The sequence below is a fragment of the Harmonia axyridis genome, chromosome 3 (assembly GCF_914767665.1).
Source record: "Harmonia axyridis chromosome 3, icHarAxyr1.1, whole genome shotgun sequence".
In the NCBI taxonomy this organism is placed as follows: domain Eukaryota; kingdom Metazoa; phylum Arthropoda; class Insecta; order Coleoptera; family Coccinellidae; genus Harmonia; species Harmonia axyridis.
The window spans coordinates 19,019,398-19,044,669 of record NC_059503.1 but is presented as its reverse complement, the minus strand read 5'-3'; the positions used below and the strand labels follow the sequence as shown (position 1 = coordinate 19,044,669).

The 25,272-nt window shown below is 34.4% G+C and overlaps 1 protein-coding gene across 1 annotated transcript in view; it reads left to right on the top strand.

Annotated features, from left to right (window-relative positions):
- LOC123674627 (lachesin) overlaps positions 1–25,272 on the top strand; it is a 250,357-nt gene that overhangs the window by 97,203 nt on the left and 127,882 nt on the right. The window contains exon 2 of the mRNA XM_045609564.1: positions 15,031–15,155. Coding sequence (XP_045465520.1) covers positions 15,031–15,155 — 125 coding nt within the window. The remainder of the gene's footprint in view (positions 1–15,030; positions 15,156–25,272) is intronic.

The following is a 25,272-nucleotide window of genomic DNA, read 5'->3' as shown; positions in this document are numbered from 1 at the left end:
TCATATCACTAATTTGTCCCAAAATCTCTAATTTTCCACCAATTTCACTATTGCCTGCCAGGAAGGTACTTCACGACGACTGAAAAGTGTTTTAGTTGTGCGAAGTGTAACTGCAAAATTTTCACCATTTTTATAATAAATTTCAATAATGTCAATACGATGAATAACCCTTTCGTATAACAGGTTATTAATAAATACATCAGGTATGTGCTAGGAAGCAACGAAGATGTTCTGGATTTACTAGACTGAACTTTCATGTGAGGTGAAAAATTTTAATATTTCTGTATAATTCGTTAATAAATGTGGTGATTCCGTTTGTATGTCAGTCAGAATCAGCACAGTATAAATAAAATTGAAACCAGTTGAAATTAAAATTTAAATCATGAACCATCATTTGATTGTTTAGCATAATATCTGAATCTTATGTGTGTATCATTCATGAATTCATTTTCAAAGTCAACTGAACCTCGCCTACTCATTTTTCTGCCTTTCACTCTTACTGTCTATCATTTGATGGAATCTGCTCATTGCCGAGTTTTTGCTATTCGTTCCAACTCGATTTGGTTTTTCGAATAAAACCTCATTTCCATTCTTTATGCTCATGCCTGTATCATTTGCATAGAAGGTTAACGTGTTCGGTTGGTATGAAATTCCAGTTTCGTTCTTTCAATTAACCTTTTTGCCATGATACTTCCACCAACCTTCCAACTACCTTATCGATTTAGTTTCTATGAGAACTTTTCTGCATTTTCTTGACTTATTTCAGACTATCAATTAGGTTAGAATTATATACTAACTGACAAAGATACTGCAACACCCCAAAGGAGCTGTTTAAATTTTATTATTATCTTTTTTTGTGTAAAATATAGATAGTATAGCAAGGAGTAAATGATTGAATTTGCAGAAAAGATCTTGAAGGTTTTTTTTTGTAAACCATTATTGTTACTTAAATATTGAAGTCGTTTTTTGCAAGTTTTGAATGTTACAACAAACCAAGAGATCCAAAGTCGTGTTTAGTTGTAATTAAAGTGCCCAGAGCACGTTTACGCGGAATATATTGCCAACTAAGTGAATTTGAAAGAGGTCAAATTATTGGTCTACGAGAGGCGGGGTTGTCATTCCGAGAAATTGCTGACCGTACGAACAAAAATCCAACTACTGTTATGAGATGTTGACAAGCGTGGTTTGATTATACCCAAAATCGAATAAAAGTAGGCACCGGACGTCGAAGGGGCACAAATGAAGTTCAAGATCGACGCCAAGACCTAAGATTTGCGACAACTCGATCTTTGGCTGATGAGTGGTTAGGAGAACAAGGCCATCCTGTAACTGTCCGAACGGTTTACAGCCGGATAAGGTCTTTTGGACTGCAGCATTATCGACCCCATCTTGTGTTAACTCTGGTGGTTGAGTATCGCCGGCAATGATTAGAGTGATGCAAAGAACGTCAACATTGGAATTGCAATGGCATCAGGTCGTCTTTTCTGATGAATCCCGAATCTCCCTGGATGCAAATGATGACTGAAGAAGGGTCTGACGATGTCGGGAGAAAGACGTGAACCTCAGTTTGATTTTGTGCGTCATCTACACCGGGCAGTGGGCGTTATGGTATGGGGTGCTATTGCACATGCAACTAGGTCACCTTCATTCTTAATTGAGGTAACATGACAGCGCTGCGTCACCTTCAAAAAATAGTGGAGCGATATGTTCTCCCTTAACCGGCTCGATAATCCAATATTTCAGAGCGAGATAATGCCTGACCTCATATTGCCTCAGTTAGTTCAAACTTTTTCGAAGCGATCCATGTGAATCTTCTGCCATGTCCGCCCAGATCCCCCTATCTTTCGCCCATAGAGCATGTTTGGGACATCATGGGTAGGAGGCTTGTAAATTTACTCCAGCCCCCACGGACTCAGAGACATGAAGTACAGAAGAAATGGACTACCTTATTGCATCAATGGCGGAACGTGTTGGGGAGTGTATAGATAATCGCGGTAGATAAACACATTATTAACGAATTTATTAAAAAACTTTATAAACCTTTCGTTTTTTCCTCCAAATTTCAATCATTCACTCTTTGTTATGCTATCTATGTTTTACCAAAATAAATGTAAAATTAAAACAGCTCCTTCTGGATGTTGCAGTTTCTTTTTCAGTTAGAATTTACCTAAAATACTGACCTCAAACTATTAAATCTGCGTCTGAAAACATTTAGTGTAGGTTTTATAGTAAAATGTCAGTTTTCATATCCATCAACGTGACTTCTTTATACGACCGTTCGATCTTACTGCTATCAGGTTGCGTTAAATTATAAAATACGTTGTCGAAATATATCAAGCTCAGTATTCCTGTTCAGACGATATACGGCACTGGGCTGCCAGAGCAGGTCATTCATAATAATAATTCAGAATCGCCACTAGAAGGATGATTTAACGTGTAAATCGAACATGAAAGATTGAAAAGATATTTATGGTTAAAAGCTCTAAAGGTAATAATGATTGATGAACATCTATTCTCTGCAAAGTCATAACGAAAAAGGCATGAATTATCTCCACAATTTGTTGCAGAAAAATCGGTAGTTGAATGCAGAATTTATACGTAGTCATATTCTCATAATATGAATAAGCTGAATTTTATTCATTACTTCATAATTATGTCATTACTTAAAACGATACACCCTTTAACGACGGATTGTTAAACTATAGTATACAAGTAGTGAAAATTTCGCAATCACACTAAGCAAAATGTAGGTAACAAAAACTTAGCACTTTTGGGTCGTCGTGAAACACCTTCTCAGTCAGCGATAGTGCATTTGGTAGAAAAATTTGACCTATTGAGACAAGTTAAAATAATAATGAATCGACTTTATTCAACATACATTTGCCCTGAAAAGGCGAAGATTAGCTATAGCTACTCTTAACCTTAACAGTTAGTGATGTTTGATGTGGTTTTTGGGCTGATGGTAGAATTGGGCATTACTTATCAAAAATGACGTTGGTACAGCTCTTTCGGTGTACCTACTGTTTCAGATATCGATCTGGACGACGTTTATTCTCAAGAAAACGCTACGTGCTATACAAATTTGGCAAGAAAAGTCTTGACCATGTTATTTTTTTAAAAGCTGGACACTGAGATGATTTTAAACCTCAGATTTTTTTCTTTGAACCCATGTGAAAGATAACGTCTATACCAATGCTCCACAATCGATTCAAGCCCTTAAAAATGGAATTCGAGAAATAATTCATAAACTACAGCCGCGAATGATCGAATTGATCATGAAAAATTTCATTAGAAAAATATGGTTCTACAACCGTAGTTGTGACTGCCATTTGGCGATTATCGTTTTTTATCGCTTATGACATACATTTCTCTTTATATTGAAATATCCATTGATTTCTCTGAAAATATACTGGTTTTTTCCACTTGTCTTACGTCAGCTGAATGAAATTGAGATTTTTGATTTCTCATATTGATTGATTATTTCGAATAATAAAACGACGTACTGCCTTCAATTTCTAGTGGTGGCTACAGTTAATGAAGAAAACAATGGTATTCAACATTTCAATTTCAACTATTGATTATCAGTCGGAAGTACAAAAGCATAGTACCAAATTGATAATTTTGAGATGAAACTGCGTTTGAATCTGAAAAAAAGAAACTATAGCGAAATATGGTGTACGAGGCATTTTTTCAAAATATTTATATTGTATTATGTTAGATGTTGGTCCAAATAAGATTTTCTGTCAGAAGCATCTATAGTTGAAACAGTTTAGTACAACGAATAATTTTATAAATTTTAGAAAACTAGGTGAATAACCATATGGCTGTTTTTTATTATTAGCTATCCACAGTTGTCATTTTTCGGTTTGCTCGAGAATCAATAATGAATCAATCAGTATACTGAATAAAATCTTCTCACTGAATCAAATTTCAGATATGAGTAGTTTTTAGAAATCAGCAGAATGATTAATCTGATCTAAAACCTTAATCTTTCGAGAATAAAATCACATCGTAATCTTTATAATGATAATTTATAGACTTCAATTCATTAGAGAGACTCATTTCGAGTACGTATAATGAATGGCGTGAAAAATACAGAAAACTGTTCTCGAATCTCCGAGAAAAGATCTTCTGGAAATATTCGTTTTTTCTACACGGATCTGAATCAACATTCCGAGCTCACACAATGGAGATATTTTAATTTCGACTTGAATGTAATTCCCCATCTGACTGCGCTTTCAATAAAAAAGAGGGGCCTTCCGTTTTAAATGGAGGCAAGTCGGATTTAAGGATGGGATAATGCATGATAATGTCAAGATATCTAAAATAAAATGAAAACGGTTTAAGCATGAAAATAGCAGAAACTCCTCTATAGAGACCGAATTCCCATTTTGGCAATGAATAAACATCTGAGGAAAAGGTAGGATGAAAAGACGGCATGCAGTCGTCACATAATTGAAAATTATGCATTCAAATCACACCCGTTTTATTCATAAGCCCTGGTTGTGAGAATTTATTTTTTGCTTTCTGGGTCACAACTTCGAAACGTTTGCGAAGAACCCGATGCAAATCCTCGAATGGACACCGACGGATATTTTTGTAATTTTCGAATTGAAATATGAATGTTTTTTAATTAGACGTCGTTACCACTTCGACGATGAAGGAAAATATTTGAATATGAAGGGGCCATTTTTAGTGATTAGGATCATTTTCGATAGACATTCGAGCGGCACTAATCTAACTAAATTGGAAAACAAATTTGTTATGCAAATTTTGGATCGTAGTATAAAACTTCTTTTGCATCACCTGAATCCCTATCTTATATAGTTCACTCTCGTCAACTCGAAACTCCTAAACTCTAAATGCTCTATAACTCGAATTATTTTCAATCCCATTGAAAAAACCTGTCTAAATCGAAAAAATAACCATAGATTACTCGAAATTATTTTACGGTTATGTTTTACTATCTCTATAGCTCGAATTCAGTAGTTAATTAAAATCCTCGCCGCAACGTGTCGCTGAATGGTTCAAATTTAATAAAGTGTATTTCATTTGGTTATTTCCATACACTATTTCTATAGTCTCAGTTTCCACCATAAACGCGCAATTTCAAATAACAAATGGTTTCTAGATGAAAAAACGGTATGACACCACCTGTCAGCAGTTTATACGAGTTAACAGCGGCAACACTTGACAGCCGTTGTCATGAAAATTTCAAAACTTTTGATAACAAATAACTATGGTCTCATGAAACAGTCTCTTTTCAAATACTAATCATTCATATTATTCTTCATGAGAAAAATTGGAAAAACACAATTCAAAGTAATATTTTTTTAACGAAAAGCATTCATGCATGTGCAAAAACTCTTGTCTTCGACTCAAATTTATGTTACCACCAGCACTCATGCTTCTTGTAAAAATATTATTTAGCAACGAATTTTTTCGGAAAAATAAGAGGCCCGTATGATATAACTTACGAAAATATAATTGACAAACGCGTGTTTAATAGTTTCAAGCAGAAGAAGATCACCGGCTTTTTTATCAGGAAAATTTATGTTTATGAACAGTAAGGTTATATATATTATATATAGTTTTGTAAAGGCTCTAGGAAGAAGTACATCGTTTATTGACAAAAAGCAAAATGGGATTATTAGCGATGCAGTATTTCAAATATTTATTATTTGCCCTATTTCATCACTTCAGTAAAATGATACATAAGCTGTCGAAACACTTTCCGAGCAACTTCAAACGTGTCATGTTTTTTTTATCATATACAAACTGAAGAGGCATGCATAAATTATGAACTTGCCGAACTTAATAGAAACGACGAAAAGAAACTCGAAACTGGAAATATTATCCGAACAGAAACCGTAGGGAAATTTTGAAAGAAATGCTTTGGGAGTTGCTGAAGTGAATTCCCGAATGTTCACGGAAAAGGGATATCTTATATTAAATCAGTATGTTACACTTCTCAGGAGAGGATTCAAGGATGTTTCCGATTGGTTTGTTTTCAATACTGAGTATTGAAAATAATCGTTCGGATACAAGCAGAAAATTACCATCCATTTCTTTCATTATTCCAGTTTTTAAGGTGAAACTCTTGAGAAACCTGAGAAATAAGGATTTCACAAGAATATGGGCCTTTGTGGGTCATTTTTAGAACAAATATCGCCTGTGTAACATAAAGAGTCATTTATATAAAGAATATATATTTTATTAGAGACATGCAGTAGCAATGATCTCGATATTGAATAATATCACACAGGCCCACCACAGACTTTTTGGTGCTGAAAATTTCAAACGATTTCTGCTTAAGTTTTGGGTGTAGAATCTAAAATATCCTTGAGATTTTATTTATCCGATCTATTTTTTGAAATATGCAACATTCAGTATCTTCATTTTCAACACGTAATAGTTATTGATTGTTTATTCAAAAAAACATCGATTCGAGTATTTATTAACAGAGACACATTCATTCCAGCTTTTTTTTACAAATTTACTTTATGATTGTTCTTGAAGAATAATGTTTTCATTATTCTGAAAGTGAAGTTGAGACTCGAAAAAAAAGTTGCAGATACACGAAACCAGATTCATTCTAAATGATCTGATATAAATTTTGCAAACGAAAGTTTTGAAACATCTCATCCCAAATGTGATCACAAAGCTATCTTCACTTTAGCAAATAAGAAAAATCTGTTATCTTATCTTTTGAACTACATTCACAGAATATCCCAGAGACTGATCATTGTCTACTGATCAGGAACTAATCGATATTTTTGTCAAAATTATGTTTTGAGATGTGAACTAGAATTCCTGTTATTTCCCAAAAAAATTTTTTGACTGTAATTTCGCACTGAATCTGATTTGAACAAAAAGATTCATCGACACCAACCATAACCAAAGTATCAATGTTCTATTATAGAAGTAACAGGAGATGTGGTAAACGTGTTATATTTCAGTAAAAGAGAAATCTACCCCGATTGAACCTCACACACTGTGTTGCGTTGTTTTCCTCTCTCAATGAGATGGGGTTGCAAACTGACCGAGACAAAAGTTTCCGCATCAGAGCTCGGATATATCGGCCTTTACGAGGGTGTTTGACGCGTCACGTGTAATAAGCACGTAGAAAGCTTTTGTCCTGTCATTGCCTTTTCTGTCCTATACTCAAGATATAAGGCATGTTTTTATTGGCTGTTTTCGAGACTGTTTTTGATCTCGGTATTTCAATGTCAACCAGTTGCGAAGATATTGTTTCACTTCCAACTGACGAGTCAGTAGTTATTCTTTGAGTAGATTGTTTCGTAAAAACAATTATTTGAAAAATTTTCAACGAAATTTTTCTTTTAGACAAACTTCAGAAAAGTATTCGAAATATTTTTTCAGTCTGTGAACATAGAAAAGCGATAATTATTTGAAGAAATTTCTGCCCGGTATTCAATATTAGTTTTTTTTCACATATACCTATTCATTTGACGATTTTAATTCCATTCTACAATATAAGAGGAATTAATAATTGGCCGTCGACGTGAAAGCATGGCCGAGATATTACAATAATTTTCTGCGCTTGGGATTATCGTAATGAACCTATTTGTCGTCTCCAGTCATAATGCGATTCAGAAAACCTTTTCGTTTTTGCCTTGCAAGCAGCTCTTCACAAGCAAAAAAACGTCGTTCAGCATCTCTCGGCTTCAACTTGTACGGCACCCAATTTCCTTGTTTCTGAATCATTCCCATGACTTTCAGGCGTTTTGAAATGGCTTGTTGAGTCACTCCCAACGATCCTGCGAATTCTTGTTGCGTTTGACACAAATCTTGAGCAAGTAATGCCTTCAATTCTGCATCTTCGAAAACCTTATTCCTTTCTGGTCGTCGAAATCATCGTTCTTGAAGCGTTGAATTTACTCTCGGCAAGTTCTTTCACTAATAGTGGCATCACCATAGGTATTTGAGAGCATTCGATGAGGCTCAGCCGCAGATTTCGTGGAAAATTAAAATCTCCCGCTAATGACGAGAGTTTGGTTCGTAACCTGACATGTTCAATCGAGAATAACTTTACAAGGCAGACACAAATTGATTGATATTTTGATGTCGTTATGTTTACAAATACCTAAGCTTGTTGTATGATATCTACGATCTATTTATTTCAACTGCCACTATTGCAACACGGCAGAAACAAAGTTGTACACCTTATATCCTTTATCATTTCAGAGGGAAGTTCTGTTCTTTTTTTAATTGCACACATTCCGAACGATGCCAAATGCTTGAAGAGAAATCCACATGAATGGGCATATTCGCGAAAAAGTGGTGCATTCAATTATTCCATTTCGCCGGACTATAATGGGAACAGAAACACGTAGGAACCAAATGATCCGAAATTTCGATGTTTAAACGAATGAAACTCAATGTTGCTGAAACGAATTTTCCGTCTTAAGCGCAATTTATTGAATCATTGAACGAACGACAAATTGTTTCAATCCAATGGAAGTTTCGCTATTCGATTTTGCCTGTGCTTTTGTAATTTATGTAATAGGAGGAATTCGGTTACTGATACTAATGTTCCAAGAAGATGGGGTTAGAAGGAAACCTATTTTTCGTTTCTGAAGGAATATCTACTGGAGTGTCGGGTTTCAAGCATACACTATCTTTTCGAGTTTAGACATTCACTTTGAATCACCTAGTTATTTGAGGAAAATGAATCTCATGATAACTCTTAAAAATCGCAAACAATGTTTTATTTATTTATACATTTATTGTTAACACAGAATTTATTCGTATTGAAACGTCTGAACATGGATTATTCCATGTTCAAACAAATATTATTTTATCCTAAAATAGTTATTGTGTTCTGCGAACCAATTCAATAAAAAAAAGTGGACAAAGTGGTCCAGTTTAGAATACTGGAAATGCAAGAATAATATGAATTTGTTTAATGAACGAGAAATATTTCAATTACAAATTACAGGGCTTTCAAGTTTGACAAGAGAAAATTAAATCTATAAATTTTTCCCAATTGCCAGGTTTGTTATGGAGCCTATTTTTGAGAAAATTGGAAAAAAAATTTTTTCTACAAATTGAAATAGGATTTCGAATATGATATTCATTTTCAAGATAATTAGCGGCGTGACAAGGATTGTTACTCACATAACTCCTAGATTTTTCGCCTCTCAAACTTGATACTCTATACATGGATAGATATTTTCAATGAATAAGTAGTAGTCACTCAGAAGAGTGTAGTCACTTCATCCTTAGTGGTCTACAGAATAATTTACGTGAAGTGACGACGGAAACCATTAAATGTATCCTTTATGTCATTGGATTTCAAGGTCCACGTATTCTTATAACAATATATCTCATTCAATTCCATCAATGAATTTTTCATCAAAGAGAAATATTCGAAAGAATTGAATTAGCAATCCACAGAAACTATCCAATCACAAATGTATTGAAATATCTACTTCAGCAGCAATATAGCTTGAGCCTAATTTTATTCCATTAATTGCCAACATGTTCGTGCTGGAGTATCATTAAGTCGTTCAATACGATCACCTTTCTTGTTTGTTGCCAAATGAGATGTTATGAGAATCAATAGACCGCCGATATTGAATTTCAATCAGGGAATATACGGAAACGGAAGGTGAAAAACTACCTAGTAAGGAAACATTTCGATGACATAAATGGCAATTCTTGTTATAATTCAACTTCTGAAAACGTACCTATCAGAATTTTCATAAAATACATTTTATCTAGAAAGTGTTGAACATTTTCCTTTTGTAGACAGCATGAGAAATATTTTCTTAACATATTTTTGTTGTTGTTTTGAAATTTTGAAACGATGGCAGTAATGAAGAAACAATTGTACTCAGTAATAAATATTACCAATGTATACCTACTTTCAATTTTGTTCTTCATACATTCTCACTCCTCAGGAAAAAATTGTTCTGGTTCGATTTTAGACCTATAGAATGCTCATATATTGCCTTCAGCTGGTAGCACCAATTCGGTAAGACAAAGGGTATACATAGGTTCTTCATTCAAAGCAAATTTCTTGTCGCATTATTGAGATTCAAAGTGAATACGATGAAAACAGTCGCAATCTACTTCAGAGGAACAACAGTAATGAAAGAGAAAGCAGGAAACTTCAAAATAGAAAATCTGACCAAAGAATCGAAAAAAGAAGCAAAATATCTGGGAGTAATTTAGATGAATGACTTTAGCAAACAGATAAAAGAAAACAGAAGAAAAGGAAAGCAATTGCACGGGAGACTACCCGCTACTCAAACCAAAAAAGAAAGGCTGAAGATACTAAAAATAGTGCTCATACTAATTATATACCATTACGTATGAAGGAGTAACCTGGTATAATACAAAAGATAATAAGGAAGATCAGTTACAAAGTACACTAAATACAGTAATCAAAACAGCTGTTGGAGCCCCATGATATTTTAGTAACCAACAAATCAGAGAAGAATTGAAAATCAAAACTATTGAGTAAACAAACAAATGAAGAAGACAATAGGGACGCTTAAAGTGCACGACAATAGAGAATTAAGAAAGATAAAATCAAATAGAGGAAAATAGTATCATGCAGAATGGGGAAAACTCTCCCAGATGAACAACAGTTAAAAATTATAATGGAGGCGTGGGGAATGAAATGCCAGTCCTCATACAAAAAAACGACCTGTGACATGCGTATTTTCAATAAAGAAACATATTTTTTTTCGCAACAAGAAAATAATTCCATAATTTATGACAAAATATGCCACAACACAAAGAATCTCTCTTTTTTCCGTTTTTCGTAATTCCAATTTAGGAACACCCAGTAAATGGTGAGAACAATTCTATTTGTGAAAAAAACGTTTTTACAGTTATTCGGCTCACACTCCGATATCAAACTCCATTTTCTCACATAACAGATATGAGTGAACGTTGTGGTCGAAAACATTTTTTTCGATAATCCTCCCCCAGGATCAAAAAAATGCCAACTCATTGCGTATGCTGGAGTATTCTGCTTATTATACAAAAAACAATAAGAAAGATCAGTCACAAAGTACACTAAATACCGTAATCAAAACAGCTGTTAGAGCCCCATGATATTTTAGTAACCAACAAATCAGAGAGGAATTGAAAATCGAAACTATTGACGAAATAGTAAACAAATAAAGAAGACAATAGAAACCCTAAAAACGTACGAGAACAGAAAATTGAAGAAGATAATAAAGATCTCAACAAGAAATATAGACAATAGGAAATACTTATTTAAAAGAAACAAATAGAGGAGAAGGGAGAAAGCTCTCGCAAATTAACAACAGTAGAAAATTGGAGAAATTATAGTAGAGGCGTAGGGAATAAAATTCCAGACCTTTTACAAAATAAGACCTGTGACATGCGTATTTTCAATAAAGAAACATATTTTTTTGTAACAAGAAAATAATTCCATAATTTATGCCACAACATGCTCGGAATTCAAATTTTTCAGCTCATATTGGAAATCAGATCTCTTATAAGGGTTCGCCAGCCTGAAGAGTGGAACGATCGACAAAAGGAAACTTGCAATTCAAAGCGGATTCAATGAATAGCGGTTAACCGCACTTCCACGTTTCGCAAACCATTATCTCCTCGTTTAGATACAATCTGACAAATACATTTCTCCACCATTTGCTACCTTCGAATTCTTACGCTTGATTGATTGTTATTCAGCACGCTCCACGTCACGAAAAGTAATCCAGATGGTTTTTTGTTATTGTTTTTAGTTGATGAGGGCGGCATTCGGATATTTCACGGAGGAAATCAACATCGACCTACCGTGAGCATGCTCGGTTCGCCTTGGGTTCAGCGTTTTTTGTCGCCATCAGGAAGGTTGTACACAGACACGTTTTCTGGATCTTTACGAATGAAAGTTTAGGTCTTCGGCATCGGTAATTTACGAGAGACTGAATAATTATCATTAATATTCATATCGTTTGTGTTGACAATTCTCCAAGAATTGTATCGTTTTGTTGTGAAATATATGAGCTGGAATCGATTTTTTGTATTCGATCAGGATAACTCCAGAAAGTCCGAAAGATAATGAGTCGAGTTTATTCGATCGATTCTCTACCAAGAAGCTCATTAGACATTTGCCGGCTATTTTTTCATTTCTTAATGAATAATGAGAGACACTGACGTATTGTCAGGAGATTTTGAGCGCTCTTTCGTTCATTTGAAGATTGTACCCTTAGAGATCACAGAACTGCACGTCCTATACGGGGCAATTGGGTAATAAATGACGAGCGCTCAAAAGCTCCAGATTTCACGTGGTACATTCCTCTTTTTTCGAAATTCTGTTCGAATTTTGCACGGAGGTTGACATTATCATTCTATACAAGGTATGTCACTATCGATGGTACTAATAAGGAGAACTGAAACTAAAATTTAATTGGAAATTCTTCTTGCTCTATCAATCCAAAAAAAAATTTATCATTTTCAGCACTATGATGTTGCCAGTTGCTACTTTCATCAATAGATACTCACAGCATCGATATTTTTGACGCAAAACCCTATATATTCTTGCCTTTTTCGATTAGATTCTTTATTACTTCCTTATCAACTTCCTCACGCCTATCTCTGAAAGTTTTAGAGTGAATGATTCATTCATTGAATTGTCCCAGACATTACAATTGGTAATTGATCAAGTTTTATACTTTTCATCTTTTCGATAACAGAAATTGTAAACTAACAATACAAACAAGATAAGAAGACGAAATACTGCTATAAATTCGGTAGAAAAAGGAAATATATATTAACTAAGCCGGTTAAGAACAGAATATGGATCCACTATATTTTTGAATGCTGTCATGTTACCTTACATAAAGACTAATGGTGACCTTCTTGCAAGTGCAATAGCACCCCATACCAGAACGCCTACTGTCTGGTGTACATAACGCTCAACATCAAACTGAGGTTTACGTCTTTCTTCTCGACATCGCTTAACCCTTCTTCTGCCATCGTGTGCACCCAAAGAGAAGCGAGATTCATCAGAAAAAACGACCTAATGCCATTCCACATTTCAATGTTGACGTTCTCTGCACCCTGTGATCGTTGCCGGCGATGCTCAACCGTCAGAGGTAACACAAGATGGGGTCGATAATGCTGCAGTCCAAAAGACCTTATCCGATGGTGAACCGTTCGGACAGTTACAGGATGGCTTTATTCTCCTAACCACTCATCAGCCAAAGATCGAGTTGTCGCATATCGGTCTCTAATGGCCATAAGTCTTAGACGTCGATCTTGAACTTTATTAGTGCCCCATCAACGTCAGGTGCCTACTCTTCTTCGATTTTAGGCATTATTAAACCACGCTTGGCAACATCTCATAACAGACGTTGGAGTTCTGTTCGTACGGTTAGGTTAGTTACTTCTTGAAATGACAATCCCGCCTCCCATAGACCAATAATTCGAATTCCTTCAAATTCACTTAGATGGCGATAAATTCCGCATAAACCTGTTCTAGGCATTTTAACAACAACTAAACATCATTTTTGGATCTCCTCAAACAGCTGGTTTGTTGTTAAATTTCAAAAAATTCACATAAAACGACTTCAATATTTAAGTCACAAAAATTGTTCATTTACATGAAAAAACCTTCACGATTTTTCCTCCAAATTCAATCATTTACTTCTTTGCTATACTATGTATGTTTAACAAAAAAAGATATTAGTTCTTATATACACATTCAAAATTTAAAGCCATGTGGATTCATAAGCACTATTATCGTGTACATCTTAATCTAACCTAACCGAAATAAAAAGAAAATAAACCGAATTTCACTTACCTAACCTCGATAAAATAAGAATAGAGAGAATCGTAGTAAAAATACTATAGTTCGATACATTCATGATGTCAATAAAAAAGAGTATTTCCTACACCAGCTCACAGTATCTGTCCAGTCCAAAGTCCTTTAATGGTACCAGCTGACTAAAAGAATTGAATTGAATTACCCCGACTCCCAAATAATAGAAACCATTCAGCCGTGGTTAAAATTCGAAATGTTTGTCATCAACTTTCTCAAATATTCCACAACCCCCACCCCAAATTATAATTGAATTTCATAACGAATAAAGATTCCGAACCCAACTTCGCATTCCAATCTCTGAAATTGATGAAGAATTCTACTCCAGACGCTGATGAATCGAATTTTATATTTTCCCACTCCCCCACCAAGAAAAACTATTTTCCATTGAACTGGAAACCTTGGATATTGAATAACTTTCCTGAATGTGAACTCACACTCGAACTCAGGATGAAAACTTCCAAAAAATTAATATAAAAGTTCACGACACTCGCCTGAACTTCTCCGAGAAAATTTTTTCGATAATATTTACTAGAAACTGTGTGAAGTTTCCAAGTATTCCCCCATTCGAATTTCAATAGAACGAATAGGAAAGAGGTTTGTGGAATTGGCGGAAGATTCACTTTTGTGGAGGGTTCCTGCTGACAGGTGTCATGTTCATTTCCATATCCCTATTGAAAATTTTATAAGAATCGATGTAATGAGGAAAACACGTCAATATTTATTGGAAGTGTGAAGTATATTGTTTTTTCCACAGCAACACAATTTTGATTCAATTTTCTTTATTTTCTGCATGTATATCGCCTCCATTGCGGAGGTAAGCTATCATCATTTTTATTATGGTCATAAAATATTTTAAGATGTCTGAAATATTATTGTGCCAACTGATCAGATATGGTTCAAGATAATTCGACCACGGTATTTTCCGTACTTCTTTTTTCTTGCATGGTTGGCTTCATTCGATAAAATGGCTGTAGTTCTAACAACAGCGAAATTCAATTTGAGTGATATAGGAAACAAAGCCGAAAGCATGTGAAGTATCGTGAATATTCTTGAAATCCAAAAATGCTAGTCTCTTGAAATTTCGTCAGTTTCATCAAATAAATTCAATTATTTACTATACGTCGAAAACTAATAGATGAAATAATTATCATTTATCTTGTACTTTTGTGAAGCATCTATAAAGGTAATTTTTATTTCAGAAGATTGGTCCACGACGAGGATAAATGAGGAACCGGAATTTTTGACACCTATAGAGAATATGACTATTCCTATTGGAAGAGAGGCCATATTATCCTGTACTGTGAATAATTTGGGGCGTTACAAGGTATGTTTTTTTTTAATGTTATCTTTGTATGTATGTATGTATGTAAGTTATCTACAAAATTTATAACTATCTACTAGTATTAACGTAAAGGTGAATACTATTAAGGTCACCTTCCATAAAATACCCCCTCCAAGAAATAAACGCACCAGTAAAAACTACTTACATTCTGGCCTTTTTTTTTAACATTTCCTTCTTTGATTCACTTCTTTCTTATTAATCGAGAAAAACCATCATGTTGTTATTGATGCTTTTTTGGGCAGAGGTCCGAAAAATTCTTTACTTCAGGTGACGAAATTTTCAAAATGTCCATGTAGCTACATTCTGAAAATTCATATTCATTAGAAATTTTTACAAACAGTGATTAGATTTTTTCAGCGACCAGTGAATATTTCGTTTTGCCAAAAAAATTTCGGAGGAGCAACGCAAAACTTTCAACGACCGACTAACAATCATCAATAAATCAATAATCAATTCAGAAAAAAGACTTCAATAACATTATTTCCATTATTCCTAAATATTTGATAGTGAGACTACTCTGATAAAACTAAAGTATCATTATTTCACATGAATTTAAATTTATGATTTATCTGCTCTTCCAGAACAACAAAACGCTCCAATAGAATGCATAGGATATATTTTTTCTACCATCCAACGAATAAGGTATTAATGTGAAAAATATAGCTATAATAACAGAAAGTTTTTTCCTAATATCAATCAGAGATTATCTTGTGAGATAGCATCCAATTATAAAGAACGCGGGATATTCAAGGATTCAATTTCTCGCGTTTTTCCGTCTTCTATAAATATTTGACGATCAATATTTGAAAACAATTTTCCTCATATTATAGGTTAATTTTCAGTTTCAAACTTGGGTACTGGGATATATTTTGTTGAAACTGAATCTCATTCCAGTGGCGTTCCCACGGAAAAAATGTATAGATGAACAATATGAGAAATATAATTAAATTAATCTATGTTGAATATGCAGAATGAAAAATTGACAATTCAAAATTGCATATGTTAGTTTTTGTTTTATGGTTTCAATTCGCTCATCAGTTAAGGCATATGTTGTCCTGCAACACATAAAAATTATTTTCGACATTGCGGACGATTGAATTCCAAGTTTTTCTTGTTTCTTCGACATCCAAGCAAATAACCTTAAATATTTTCTTTGATATAATAAAATATTTTATTGATCCTTGGAAATTATTTTCAAAGAAGGAATATATATATATATATATATATAGTTGAGAGTTAATAAGAGAAAAATGTAAATATCATGTATATGCCATGATAGTAAACAAACACTCGCATCACAACATAAACTGAAACAAAATCCACATAGCGTATCCTTCAACTAATTCAGGAGATAAAAGGTTATATTCTTTTCAAAACAAACAGGAAAATATTCATTCTGCTGTTGTATCCTTTCCATAAAATGTTGGTATAAATTTGAAGAGTTTTTAAAGTATGAGAAATTTACCCCAATATATAGAGAAATGGAACAGCTCCTAAAATGGAATGTCGTATCGGTAAACAAATTGAAAAGATCTTTCCCTCTGTAATCCCACATTGTTACCCGAAGAAAGCTAAAACACTGAAATGCACTTAGGATCTAGTTGGGCGCTGTATGATCTACAGTTCAGGAATCTTGCTCATTTGCATGCCCCAATTTTAAGGACTATATATTCAACGGGAAGCTGTCTAATTGCAAATGTTTTTCAAATTTATCTAATTCGAATGAGTTTGTATTACAATTTAAATTATCATGATGAGAACAGAACTAAGAAATAATTTTGTTTGAAATTTTTGCACCACCCATATTCGGCATCCTAAAATATCGACTTACCAGCACGGTATATATGTATATTTGTAACATCTAATATTATAAAGCTTATTGTTTAAATTTGTTTTAAGTTTTCTCTAGTCTCTGAATATTGAATTGAAGTTTGAAACTTCACTTTAATCACTATAGAAGATATTGAATGAACACCTAATCCTAAGTAAAACTGATGTTTCAATTATTATCAAATGATGAAAAGTAATGGTTTAAGAATTTTCTCATTTCGAACTTGCATTCATACTCTAGTGAATATTTTGAAAAAAAAATTCTGATGAATTGAAATCAACTATTCAGATCGCTGTAAAGTGTAGATTTGGCAGACGCCTCATAATATTCTCACAAGATACAAACAAGATGAGAGTCATACATGGGGATAAATGTGTGATTGTCAACTATATATTTGAAACAGGTCATATAAAAATTTGTACACCTGAAATTTTGTCTATTATTTCGTCTTTCCCTATTAATAAATGCAGTTGGGCTCTAATGAAACATTTCTCTAAAAATCATTCATAACAAAAACAGAAGCATTCAGAAACATTTTTTCATATTTCAAAGTTTCATCCGCCATAACTAAAAGAACCACTCATTTTATTCAATACTCAAATTCTATGTTATTCATATTCAACCGATATTTAGGCATGAAAAGCGTTGTTACAGAAGTAGCCTATTCATATTTCAGTATTTTTTTGTTGCATGGAAAAATGATGAACTCCATTTATATTTTGCATTCAAAATTTCATTGTTTGATATTCCGACCATGTACAATGCTATTTTATATTTATAGAAGAATTGTAATAACTTCGGAATACCCTCAAAAACTATCGACGTTTCTCATATTTTATAAATTCATGCAGTGGTATTATATGGTCATCAATTTCCTTCATATGAACAGCATGCGCCATGAATATCGTTCGCTAGTTTCCTAGTTTCCGGTATGAAGTAAGTCAGATTTTATGATCAGTTTCGTGCAGAATGGAGTATTCACCCAAATATAATGCATGTTGAAAGAGCTATTAATCCGCTATTGGAAATCATTATCCATTCTGCACGTCAAATATCATTCAGATTTCCTTTGTCAATCAGTCATAAGCAAATACCTACATATGTATAGGAATTTTTCATATTATTATGAGCTGAATCGATATGAAATATGCATTTTGAAAATAATTAACTGAATAAATAGTTCTCAAAAACTGTTTCAGAAAGTTCTACTTAGTCCATATAAACGACTGAAATTTGTTCATCTTCCCTATTCACTGGTTGAACACTGTATTGCATTGGGATGCATGAGAGAAATTCAACATTATGCCTATCAATAATTAAGCGTCACCTAATATGTTTATGTTTATCTGTTTAATGTTTGATATATGTTTTGATTCGCCTCAGCTTGTGTTTGTGTTCTGTGTGGACTTCATTAACGTCACCTTCCGCTACTTCAGACTCTGCAAACACTACAGCAACACCGGTGAATTGAGAAATGTCTACCTGAAACCATGGTATTTGACTCATGACTTTTCGATCGATTTATTTTTCATATTCTGCTCTAGTGTATTTCATTTTGATAACGCAATCAACACGAAATTCTTAATAAAAACGAATTTGTTATTTTATATTCAATTGCAAAATCTAAAGTCTATTTTCAATGAAATATAACTTTTTTCATATTTTATTTGAATTTTTCTTGTTTCTGAAATTTTGCTTGTAGGTTAGATCTCTTCTTATACTGTACGAAACGTACAGAAAATCCTATTCATATTATAATTTTCCAATAATATTCATACAAATTAAATCCAATGACTGGTATAACTAGACTTGACTAGACTTAGACTACTCACCTAATTCAAAATGGATAACCTCGTCGCAGATCAGATCAAAACGGCAGAAGCCATCAAAAGAATGCATACCAACATGAAAAAGGACTCCCCCTCAAGGAAAAATGCAGAATACTGCCAGAACAAAATGTGCCAACTGAAGGAAGAATGGAATGCATTCAATGAAGCGCACAAATATTTAATAGAAACCATACCAGAAACTGATGAATATTTCACGAAAGACATATACGGGCAAGCAGAGAAGATATACAATCAAGCACTGTCCCACATTATAAAAATACAGGAAAAACTTCGAGACGATCAAGGAATTACAGAAGAAAAAGAAACGACGAACAGCGATTGCCCAATCATCAAACAACAAATCTCAAGCATTGAAATGTTTATGAGACAGCTAGCGAAAATTGAAGACTTGCTGGAAGAATCAGATAACATAGCACTTATGAAGATCAAACAACAATCTATTGAAAACATGTGGAATGGTATCATCTCACATGAAATCCAAATAAACGCAATGGATAAAAATTATTCCGAATCATATATGAAACGCGGACTGTTCGATGAAGCAAATGACAAATACGAAGAAATCCAAGTTAAAATTCTAAAAGCAATTCAAATGGGAGAAACAAGAAAATATTCGAGAACAAATTTGTCAGCAGTTTCCACTCCAATACTTACTGTACAATATGACTCATCATGGCCCAAAACGAATTATAGTTTAGTGGCACAGAAAACTCACAAGAATGCAAAACTCACGAATTTCTGGAATACCGAAAAAACAGAAAATTCGAATGAAACAACTCACGACGATACCCCAGTCGAAGAATCTCATACTAACACCATTCAGAGAAACGAACACGATTACAGTGTGAAAATCCCAAATGAAGACAAGAAATATTCAACTCAGCATGATGAATCTCAAACCAGGTCAAAGAAACGACTACTTCAATTAGAAAATAAGTTGGAAAAGAATGAAAAGCTCAGCATTATAAACAAGGAATCTATGCAGAAATGCATTGACCTAGGCCACATGAAGATTGCAAGTACAAACGATTCAATGCCAAGATATCATATTCCACATCAGCCTGTAATCAAAGACGAACGCGATAAGGCAAAAGTAAGTGTTGTATTGGATACAAGTTCAAAAACCAGTACTGGACTCAGCCTCAATGACATCCTCCACACCGGACCGAAATTGCAGCAAGATCTTGTAGATGTTCCGATCAGATGGCGAAAACACAAAATTGCATTGACTACAGACATCGAAAAAATGCCCAGGCAGGTGAAATTAGATAGCGAAAATCAACCACTACACTCAATCCTTTGGAGAAAAAACAAGGACAAGCCTATACAAACTCATGAGTTAACCACAACAACCTACTGCACAGGACCGACAGCCTTTCAAATTCAGGCGAAAATGCTAATGCAAAAACTACAGAAAAACAAGACCTCATGGTACAAATCAATGTCAGAGCAATTGAGACACATTTGCAGAAACTTCAAGATCGAGCTAGGAGAAATTCAAGTGAACCATCGGATTCATCTGACCGGCTATCACCATTTAGAATTACATGGATTCTCATATGCATCACTAAAGGCAAATGACACAGCAGTGCACACCAAAACGATGGACCCCAGTGGAAATATACCAAAGCGATTGTTCTCGTCAAAATCAAGAGTTGCGCCATTAAGAAGCACGAAGAAATTCCCTCAGCTAGATTTCTGTGAATCCCTCCCTTTGGAAAAACTAATCAAGCGCTGTGTTACGGCCCTGGAACACAACAATTCAAAAGAATTCGCCTGGTCCGACTGGGAATTTCTCATATCATGGATAAAAGCTGACGTAGGAAAATGGAGAACATTCGTCGCCAACACAGTTCAATGCATCCACGAGCTACTAGGTCAAGTTCACTGGTACTACGTTAAATCGACCGACAATCCTGCAGAGCTGATTTCACGTGGATTGAGACCCAGAACAATGCCAATGAATGATCTTTGGTGGAATGGACCCGAATGGTTGAAACTTCCAGTAGTAACAGAGGATGAACAAGATCAGAACTATCCGAAAACGACTACAAACTAGTAGTCGGAAGCACAACAATCTCCATACATCATCATTATAAATTTCATTTAATATTCAGTATTCTATTATTTAAGGTTAAGAAAGTGACCACGAGACACAGCCCACACGAGCAATGTACCAGTTCATCCTGAAGAAGAAGATTTGCAGCCAATGTATAGCCACCCACGACAGACCGATCAACCCTCACCTGGCTTAGAATAGATAGATAGATAGATAGATATGTTCTTTCTTTCAGATTTTAAATTTTCATATACCATTCAGGACGTCATGACTCCAACCACAATACTAAGGCCGCCGGGAATATGTACGAAACGTACAGAAAATCCTATTCATATCATAATTTTCCAATAATATTCATACAAATTAATTTCTGAAGGTATTTCATATTTCTCAATCAAGCGTAGATTGAAGGATGTTTGTCTTCAATTTGTCTATAAAATCAGCATTTTCATTTCCGTTCGAAGTTCGTTAACCAGAGAAATACCTAGTTACTTTCATATTTCCGGTGAACTGTGGAATTCGTATTGTATCAATAAATATATTGTCATCATATTTACGCTTGGTCTTGACGTCACTAGAATTATATTATAAATAGTTGTTAGTTTTAGAAATAAAGTGCATTTTACACACGATCTGCCTTTCAGTCATAACCCTTGAGTCCTTAACAAATCCTTTACTTTGAAACTCAAGGTAACGTTGTGACGCTACCCCAACATATACCAAAATCCGCACTTCGTCTGAGTTGTGGTCGCGAAAATATTGGTTAATTTTTTTCGATAGTGTTTTTTAATTTTTCATGATTCTGGTCACACGATTATGAAATTATACACAATATTGAATTTGCTGAAGTATTGGATTCTCGAGCAGGTTAAGGTAGGGGAGAATACTCGGGAGAACATATGGCTCCACTATTTCTTGAAGGTAACGCAGCGTTGTCATTTCACCTCTAATAAAGACTAAAGATGACCTTCTTGCCTGTGCAATAGTACCCCATACCATAACGTCTACTGCCCGGTGTAGATGACGCTCAACATCAAACTGAGGTTCACGTCTTTCTCCCCGACGTCGTCTAACCCTACTTCGGCCAGCATGTGCACCGAATTCATCAGAAAAGACGACCTAATGCCATTTCACATTCCAATGTTGACGTTCTCTGTACCACTGTAATCGTTGCCGTCGATGCTCAACCGTCAGAGGTAACACAAGATTGGGACGATAATGCTGCAGTCCAAAGAACCTTATGCGGCGGTAAACCGTTCGGACAGTTACAGGATGGCCTTGTTCTCCTAACCACTCATCAGCCAAATATCGAGTTGTCGCAAATCGGTCTCTAATGGCCATAATTAGACGTCGATCTTGAATTTCATTTGAGCCCCTTTGACGTCCGGTGCCTACTTTTCTTCGATTTTGGGCATTATCAAACCACGCTTGACAACATCCCAAAAGTCCATCCAACAGTAATTGGGTTTCTGTTCGTACTGTTAGCAATTTCTCTAAATGACAACCCCGCCTCCCATAGGCCAATAATTCGGCCTCTTTCAAAATCACTTAGCTGGCGATAAATTCCGCGTACACGTGCTCTAAGAATTTTAACTTAACATCGACTTTGGATCTCCTCGAACAACTAGTTTGTTGTAAAAGTTAAAAAACTTGCAAAAAACGACTACAATATTCAAGTAACAAAAATTGATTACATGAAAAAATCTTCACGATTTTTTTCTCCGAATTCAATCATTCACTTCTTGCTATATAATGTTTGACCAAAAAAAATTTCAAATTTAAACAGCTGCTTCTAGGTGTTGCAGTTTCTTTGTCAGTTAGTATACGTCAATCATTAGTCGTAAATGAAAAACATTCACCAAAATTTGTTCCCATCATTTTGTTATTGAACTCTGAATAATTTCAGCTGAGCATTGTCTCTGATAAATGTGATCTCGCTGAATAAAAATCAGAGCCAACTAAATTACCGAACATCAGGGTCCATTGAGACAGTTGACCAGTGTAATTTGGATTTCCGCTTCATGCATGACGAAACATCGCTGAAAATGACCAAGCACTGAAAACGTTTCTGTGTGTAAGTTTATATGTATGAAATATCCTCAGTTGTGACAGCGTCATTTTTCACGATTAAACGCAGCTTTTCGCTCCATTCCCGGTGTTGACAACGCACTTTATCGTTCATGTTTTTATATCACTTACGCCATTCCTGCCCATTTTCGAGCCCAGTGCCAGGGCGTGTCCGAAGATATGGGAATAGTGCCCCATTTTTTCTCTCTGGTGTGCCGTTGATCCATAGTCCATATCGAACAATCTCAAATTTCCTCCGTATACCCTTCTCTAGAACCCGTGTCACCCGGAAAACTACATTAATCATGTTTTATATATGCTAGGCGTTGTGAAAAATAAATGTACTTCTATAATTCAAGCGTGATACTTCATCTTTCATAGCGTGGACATCACTCGCGTTTTGAGGCTTTCAATTTGTCAACTCAGTAAAGAAAGCCTATTAATTGATTGTAATATTTCTGTTTAAGCCCATGTTTACCTGAACAATCTTACAGAATTTCAAGCAAATGGCTGCAATCAAGGAACTAAGGAGAAATACTTGAGCGCTAAAAATCTGACTTCACATAAGTGCTTTTGTTGAGGTGGTTAAGATGAATTTTCAAATAAAGCTTCAAATTGTTATTTGAAATTCACTTGTAAAATATAGAAGCTGTTCCGACCCCATTTTTTCACTATTCTGTGGAGTTTTCCATAGTTCCGATAACGCTATCAACACAAAGTTTTGAAAGGTCAGTCCATATGTACTCACGCAAAATCTCAACCTGATCAGGTGATTGTAAAAAGAAGAATTATTTCTTTTGCAATAATCTTCTTGAATTTTTTTAATATGGACTCTATCGGTTTTTTGACATGAAAATATTGAGTAGTTCTTTCTATATTCTTTTTGAATTTAGGCTTTCAACACGAAATGTTGAACGGAACTTGAGATGGTTATTTCACTTAAGGGTATTCCTCAATTGGAGATACAAACGAAAATGACATATTCCTAGGATACTTCAAGGAAAAAATCCCTATAAACACTCAAAACATGAGCTCGCAAACGCTTTGTTTATCAGCTGTTAAAGTTTGATTTATCTCAAAGCACCTTCCCTTGGCAAGATATTCAACTTAAATGTGGCATAAATATTCCAATTTGAAGTATCCATCTTGTGATATTGTAATTTTGAATGCAAATTCACATAGTGATATTTTTTCAGGATCAGTGCCAGCTTTGTTTTCCCTGAACTTATTTTGGGGACGAAAAATGTAAAAAAAAACTTTGGTCCAGTAATACAATTTTTGGTTTCTTGTACTTAGTTTTATTGTATCAGCTACCAATTTCGAGATGAAAATTCTCTGGTTATTCTCAGGAAATGCAAATTATTTTAAAAACCCAGTTAATAAGATGTAATGAATAAATAAATAATTTTTGGTAGTTCTTTACCCTATCTGTAGAGATGTTTAATAAATATTCGAAAAACTTGTATGATCCTCACAAAAAGTAGGACTACAAGAACCACATTTGGAAAACAAAGCATTTGTGGTTCCATATTTATAGGATTTTCTTCAATTAAAACTATCCAAGGGAGTTCTCATTTTCCTTTGTACCTCCAATTTAGGAACAGCCTGTATACAAGGAAAATATCAACCAAAAGGGATGTGTTGAATCATAGTTAAATGGTATTTCTTTTCGAATATTTTCTTCAGTTCTAATAATGTGATTAGCTGGAAAGTTCGCAAGTAGTTTGAAATTATTATTTCATATAAACGACAAAAATCTAAACTTCATCGGTTTTATCGTCACGGAAATATTGGTAAATTTTTTCAGATTTTTGCTAAATTTTGCACAAAGCTTAAGATATTCGTTCTCAATATACCTTTAAAATCTCTCTTCGATCGAATCTGTCATAACGGAAATGTTTAGAATTTAGCATTTCATTTCAAATATTCTTTCTGAATTTTCCATGGTTTTAATGGTGTAACCAATTTGAAATTTTACAGGAAGCTTGAAATTCATATGTATTTCATTTTCATATCGATATCCAAAATCTCAACTCCGTGGGATCTGTGATCACGGATATATTCGATAATTACTTTTTTTCCGATATCTTGTTGGATTTTCCAATGAATTCCAATTAATACAAACATAAATATTTCTCTACAGAATTTGCATCAAGGTGTGGAATTCAACCAACACAGAGCGTAGACGCTAGTGTTGCATTTGGAACAGAAATATAGCAGTTAAACGAGCTCTGAGCAAAAATGAAATATGAGTTTTATTGTGTGTTTGAAGAAGTTTTCAGCGAATGAATT